Raw genomic sequence first — 6,964 nt, forward strand, 5'->3', positions numbered from 1 at the left:
ACGTCTGGTCCGATCGGGAAGAAGACCACTAATTCAAGTGGCAAAAAGGCTCTCGGAGATTGAACGGTGTCAGAGCCGCACCATTCCAGCACAAAGAAGGAAAATCTCAAGACCAAACAATGCATACATCTTGGAAGGTGACACATGCTGTGAGGTCATTGAGGAGAGGAAGGACATGGTTTTGTGCAATGTGTTTGAGAAGCTGGAGCCTCTGTTCACAGATCCTTGTGATTCAAGAATCACTGGGTGCTTCAGGGTGAAAAAGAGGGACTGTTTTGTGAAGCTGGTGCCAGCATGTGAACTCACAAGACAGGCTATTATGATTGAGGAGCCACAGACCAACATTTTCTTGACAGTCCTGCATGATTTTTAGGACATATGCAAACAACTTTAGCCCCATATCTGTCAACAGCACAACCATGAACCATGACAGGGTACATAATGTACATGCATATCTCTATATGGTTCATACTGAATATTCTTATATTTCTGTTTTTCTAATATTACTGTTCACTGAAATAAATTTTTTTTTTTCATTGTGTGTATTTGCTGTATACACTTGAAATTAATCTTAATGCAATCTATGTTGTTCTCTTTGCCATGCCAATAATGCTGTTGTCTCTTAACAGATGAAGAACTTCACGATTGTTGAGTTTTCAGACAGTGCTGGAGGTTGTGCCATCTTCATGGGTGGACAGATCTACAGGGGTATGGAGTTGTTGTGTAGATTTCTTTTTCTTCATCATTTCTTTTACCATTCTAAATGTTCTCCTCACCACATTGTAAGAACTTATCTGAAATAAAGTACATTTTTCCAAAAGGCCATCCTCTGCTACTGGACTGCACATAATGTGAGGGCCCAAGTCAGCGCCTGCCATTTGCCCAACAAAAGCTGGGCCAAATATGCAGTCAAGAAAATCTGGCTGTGTACAGGTGACTTATTGGTGCTATACTATATATAAATAAATACGTTTTCTCTGTATGGAATTACTGCTTTGTTCGGCTACTGTCTCACAAAAACTTTGTTCTCTTAATGTAGATTCCTACGACAAAGCCATGAAAAAATGTCGGCGACTGATGGACACTTCCAGCATTGAGACTGAAGACGATGCGAGTGTCCACAAAAGGCAGTGTAAACGCCCAAGGAGGTTCATGACGGATTCTTCAAGTGATGGTAAAACCTTAAGTACAGACATTATTTACACAATGAAAATTTTCTTTTAGCAATCTGTGTAAAAAAAATTTGGTCTTTTATTTCAGATGAATCTGTTCCACAAATGAGAAAGAGTGTGAGAACGGAGTGTGTGTCTGGAAGCCCTGTCTGTAAGTTAACATTTAAGAAACCTGAGTCATATTTCCTACCATGGAACTACTGACATTCAACCTAGTGCATATCATGTGACTATTCTGATGTGTTTGTCTCTTCCTGCCTGTTTTCAGGTCCGCAGCTGCCTCCACCACCTGCATGTAAGTTTTTTTTTTTTTCTTTTTTTTTCTTTTCTTCCTCCTCCATTTGCAAGAAACCTACCATAAATGAAGTGACCAATATTCATATCCCCTTTCGGTAACGCTTTAGATTACAGCCCGGAAAGTACTGCGTAATTACAATGAAATTACAGTGTAACTTTCGGTAATTACAGTGTACCCATAAAGTACTTATGTGTAAGTATAGGGGAACAATATGTAAAGTCTTGGGAATAAAGGGGTAACAACCAGGAAAATACTGCGTAATTAAAACTAAATTACAGTGTAACTTTCGGTAATTACAGTGTACCTATAAAGTATGTACGTGTAAGTATAGGGGGACATAATGTAAAGCTTTGGAATAAAGGGGTAACAACCAGGAAAATACTGTGTAATTAAAACTAAATTACAGTGTAACTTTCGGTAATTACAGTGTACCTATAAAGTACGTACGTGTAAGTATATAGGGGAACAATGTAAAGTTTTGGAATAAAGGGGTAACAACCAGGAAAAAAAAAAATGTTATTTAGGCAAATTATTTATACTGTAAGTATTTTAGAACTACGGGGTACTTACACTATAATACAATCTTACTTTTGGGAGCAATTTAGCGAGTAGGCTACATACACCTTTTTGTAATAATAGTGTATACAAAATAATACATAAAGGCTTTTTTCAAATTACGGGGTAGCCTATATATCAGTGCATTTACAAAGTAGGCTAATTTGTTTTTATTGCAAAGGTGCACTGATTAAGTTGTTTCAAGGCAAGTAAAACTACAACTTTTTTTTTTTTTAAATGCTGGGGAAATATACTCTTGTTTCTTGTAGTTACAGGGTAAGTATGACATTGCGGGCCGTAAATTAAAGTGGTGCTTCTTACCCTCTTGTTTCTTGTAGTTACAGGGTAAGTATGACATTGCGGGCCGTAAATTAAAGTGGTGCTTCATACCCTCTTGTTTCATGTAGTTACAGGGTAAGTACAATAAAAACACATGTAAACACACAATCTGATATCACTTGGAAAACTTTATTTGAAAAACAACTTATTTCAAAAAAGATTTACAACATATTACACTTATTATTCTTTATTCCTTTTTTAAAATCAACTTTTCATTTCAAATACTAAAGTCCTGACAGAAAGTGTACATTTTTGCATGGCTTCCTACTTCCTCCTCCTCCTCTTGTTCCTCTTCTTCTTTTTCTATCATTCCACTGATTAGCCTAATCTTAAGAATGATTCTTTTGCTATTCTGTATTATGTATTAAAAGAAAATACAGTACACCCAGAAATGTTCTCGTAATTTACTCATCTTTTCGCTACCGACCAACTGTCACCAGCGTCCAGCGAGTGCATGAGAGTCGGCTTGGCTTCGTGTTTGGTGAAGCTTCACGCGTTCATTACGTTCTCGCGGGAGTTAGATGTGAAACTCGCGCGAGAACTGCCATCTCTGTTCTTCTGTATTGTTTGTTTTTCATTATTATTATGTGTTATTGTTTGTATTTTGTTGTGAGCATTAATAAAAAATAAAAAAATAAAAAAATCGACATTCGGTTTCTCGGCGCGCTTACGTCACGCGTGTCAAGCGTGAACTCAACCCTCTCATGCACGCGCAAGTGACAGTTGGTCGGAACGGAAGCGATAGTCTTTAAAATGTTTAAATATTTGGTATTTTTCTTACAAACACTTATCGTCTCACTTCAGAAGACATTGATTCATCCATTGGGGTCGTATGGATTACTGTAGTTATTGCTGTATGTGCTGTTTGATGTCAACTTTTAGGAACACATGGGCTTGCATTATGCATTCACAGAGATTATATATTTTTCAAAAAAAAAAAATTTGTGTTAATCTGAAGAAGGAAATTCATATACATCTCGGATGACATGAGGGTAAAAGATGAGTAAATGGTGAGGACATTTCTGTACTGTATTTTCTTTTAACACATAATACAGAAAAGCAAGAGACATGGGATTCCTTCTTAAGATTTATCAGTGGAAAGAAAGAAGAAGAGGAACAAGAGGAGGAGGAAACCAAGCAAGAAAAAGTGTTGTAAATCCGTTTTAAAATAAGTTGTTTTTCAAATAAAGTTTTCCAAGTGATATCAGATTGTGTGTTTACATGTGTTTTTATTGTACTTACCCTGTAACTACATGAAACAAGAGGGTAAGAAGCACCACTTTAATTTACGGCCCGCAATGTCATACTTACCCTGTAACTACAAGAAACAAGAGGGTAAGAAGCACCACTTTAATTTACGGCCCGCAATGTCATACTTACCCTGTAACTACAAGAAACAAGAGGGTAAGAAGCACCACTTTAATTTACGGCCCGCAATGTCATACTTACCCTGTAACTACAAGAAACAAGAGTATATTTCCCCAGCATTTAAAAAAAAAAAAAAGTTGCAATAGTTTTACTTGCCTTGAAACAACTTAATCAGTGCACCTTTGCAATAAAAACAAATTAGCCTACTTTATAAATGCACTGATATATAGGCTACCCCGTAATTTGAAAAAAGCCTTTATGTATTATTTTGTATACACTATTATTACAAAAAGGTGCAGTGTATGTAGCCTACTCGCTAAATTGCTCCCAAAAGTAAGATTGTATTATAGTATAAGTACCCCGTAGTTCTAAAATACTTAATAATTTGCCTAAATAATTTTTTTTTTTTCCTGGTTGTTACCCCTTTATTCCAAAACTTTAAATTGTTTCCCTATATAGTTACACGTACGTACTTTATAAGTACACTGTAATTACCGAAAGTTACACTGTAATTTAGTTTTAATTACGCAGTATTTTCCTGGTTGTTACCCCTTTATTCCCAAGACTTTACATATTGTTCCCCTATACTTACACATAAGTACTTTATAGGTACACTGTAATTACCGAAAGTTACACTGTAATTTCATTGTAATTACGCAGTACTTTCCGGGCTGTAATCTAAAGCGTTACCCTACTTTCTTTTTAGATGAGTCAACACCACACAGAAAACCAGCCGGTCGCCCAGAATTGGATGGGTCTATTATGACGCAAGCTGAGGGTACGGTGGCTTTGTATTTTCCATTTCCAATTAAATACTATTTCATGACAAGGAACTTGAGAGTAACTTGACTTTTTTGTTGTTGTAAACAGCAGAACTCATCACACAGAGGGAGGTGGCTCAGCCATGGAGACGGAAATGAGAGGTAAGAAGACTCACTTAAAGGAACACACCGACTTTTTGGGACTTTAGCTTATTCACCGTATCCCCCAGAGTTAGATAAGTCCATACATACCCTCTTCATCTCTGTGCGTGCCGTAACTCTGTCTGACGCACCCACCACTAGCCTAGCTTAGAACAAATACTGGAAGTAAATAGTTCCAGCTAGCATACTGCTCCCTATAAGTGACAAATAATGGCAACATTTTCCTATTTACATGTTGTGATTTGTATAGTCACAGCGTGTACAAATAACAAGGTCACATGTGAGACAGCCATCTTCTAATCATATACATACTCTGAACTATATTCTCAGAAGGCCGAAGCACTGCTACTTCTGCGGAGTGATTTACTCCAACTCTGAGCGAACTCTCTGCTCCTCACCACGGGGGTTCTCAGGGGCTACAAGCAAATCACTCCCCAGAAGTAGCAGTGCTTCGCCTTCTGAGAATATAGACTTATCTAACTCTGGGGGATACGGTGAATAAGCTAAAGTCCCAAAAAGTCGCCGTGTTCCTTAAGTTGTTCACATATTCAAGTAATGTATAACAACTAAAACTAACATAATTAATTTTTCCATAGCCATGTGGACATCCATTACCCGTATGGCACAGCGAATGGAAAAGATGGAGCAGAGGCTGGATGAGGTGCTCATGCTCTTAAGGAGCTCCCAGTCCCAGTCACCTCCCTCTGCTCCTGTCGATGATATGTTGCTGTCGCCCTGCTCGACAGTCACAGAGCTGGAGGAGTTTGACAGGAGTCTCGGGCAACAGGAGAGGAGGGGAAAAAATGGTAATTAAGTTGCCATAGTCCTGCCCTAAGATTAACACTATATAATTGCATAACTTCAAATATCATTATAACTGAACTGACAGCTCTTACAAAATGAGATTGTACAAGCTCTCCACTTTCATGTATAATTTGTATTTCTATGTTTTACAGCAACTTTTCCTGACAACTCTTGGAGGTTCGACCAGAGGTACTGCCATCCGTCGCATGCTACGGCGAGTGGCAACCAATGACGTCCTCAAACAGTTTAGTCTGCGGGGCAGAAAGGCAAAGAAGGCCTTCCAGGACCTGACAATCTGCAGGGTTATAACAGGCAGGTGTTATTTTATTGTTCACATCAGTATTATGCTTAGCTTGGAGGTTTTAATTTGACTTGTAACTTTACTTCATTTTGACTTTACTCTAGCGGCCTTCCAGAAAAACTTCCCGGGGGTGACTGCAGCAGAGACGGAGGACTTGATTGGGCAAGTGCTGAAGTTTGCCCCACACAGACGGTAAATTAGAATACTTCTATGTGATGTTCATAATTATCAAAGGAATGGGAAAACTATCAATATTTGTCATAATAAAAAAAACAGGGTTGTTAGTAAGGCAATTTAGTAAGGCAACGTTGCGTTTGTCAACGTGTTCATTCTCAGTTTGACATATCAAACTTTTGTTTATTTTTTAGGCCAGCTGAGAAGGACTGAGAAGGGCTGATCGGTCAAGACAATGGAGCTCTTTTTTTATTTATTTTTTATTAAACAATTGTATTTTTGCCACTTTGGCCATTCACTTTATTGTCCCTTTTCAATGTGAAATTTGTCTTGGACTCAAAGCTGCATTTATACACAACATATATACATACACACAACAACATATGCACAACAACAAATGCACATTACATAATCATTCCAATATGCATCTTGCACACTACATTTGCACTCTTCATCACACTCTTTGTACTTAAATTTCTGTTTTATTTGTATAGTTGTAAAACTGATTCTATTCTTGTATATATATTTTTTTAGGCCTTTTATATTTTTTGTATTTTGTAATTTTATATTGTCTATATTAAAGTTTTAAATCCCATCAAGTTTGCCTGTTCATTCATTCCTGCTAACATATAAATTCATTTCTGCTTGTATAATAATTAATTCCTGCTTATGCACAGACAGTTTAAAGTAATAATAAAATTGGTACCATTGTTAGATTTTTAAAGGTTAGTGGAATGTAAAAAATAACCTTAGGGGAACGTTCTAGGAATGTTCCCTAAAGGTTGCAACGTTAGGGGAACGTTCTCGGAACGTTCCCTAAAGGTTGCAACGTTAGGGGAACGTTCTAGGAACGTTCCCTAAAGGTTGCAACGTTAGGGGAACGTTCTAGGAACGTTCCCTAAAGGTTGCAATGTAACCAAAAACGAACGTTCCCGGAACGTTAAGAAAACTTTCCATGGGAACCAAAACCTAACCTTAAGGGAACGTTCCCGCAACCAAAAACGAACGTTCCCAGAACGTTCTGGGAACC

The 6,964-nt window shown here is 37.6% G+C and overlaps 1 protein-coding gene across 3 annotated transcripts; it reads left to right on the plus strand.

Moving 5' to 3' along the window:
• The first annotated feature begins 667 nt into the window (after nucleotides 1-667).
• On the plus strand, nucleotides 668-6,331 carry LOC306996939 (uncharacterized protein). Of its 3 annotated transcripts, XM_079609892.1 has the most exons (7): nucleotides 1,441-1,467; nucleotides 4,439-4,510; nucleotides 4,603-4,655; nucleotides 5,252-5,461; nucleotides 5,612-5,771; nucleotides 5,865-5,952; nucleotides 6,129-6,331. In XM_079609892.1, exons 3-5 carry the CDS (start codon nucleotides 4,637-4,639, stop codon nucleotides 5,689-5,691), a joined length of 309 nt encoding a protein of 102 aa, XP_079466018.1. In that variant the 5' UTR covers nucleotides 1,441-1,467; nucleotides 4,439-4,510; nucleotides 4,603-4,636; the 3' UTR covers nucleotides 5,692-5,771; nucleotides 5,865-5,952; nucleotides 6,129-6,331. The 3 variants fall into 3 exon arrangements, with proteins under 3 accessions (XP_079466020.1, XP_079466018.1, XP_079466019.1); XM_079609893.1 differs by lacking the exon at nucleotides 1,441-1,467 and having other exon boundaries at nucleotides 4,443-4,510; nucleotides 4,606-4,655; XM_079609894.1 differs by lacking the exons at nucleotides 1,441-1,467; nucleotides 4,439-4,510; nucleotides 4,603-4,655; nucleotides 5,252-5,461 and adding exons at nucleotides 668-708; nucleotides 822-933.
• The last annotated feature ends 633 nt before the right edge of the window (nucleotides 6,332-6,964 follow it).

The sequence above is a fragment of the Phoxinus phoxinus genome, assembly GCF_949152265.1.
Source record: "Phoxinus phoxinus genome assembly, chromosome: 4".
Classification (NCBI taxonomy): domain Eukaryota; kingdom Metazoa; phylum Chordata; class Actinopteri; order Cypriniformes; family Leuciscidae; genus Phoxinus; species Phoxinus phoxinus.

Coding starts and splice junctions, on each gene's coding strand:
- LOC306996939 (XM_079609892.1), top strand. Junction 5,462..5,611: donor GGAGAGGAGGGGAAAAAATG/GTAATTAAGTTG, acceptor TATGTTTTACAG/CAACTTTTCCTGACAACTCT.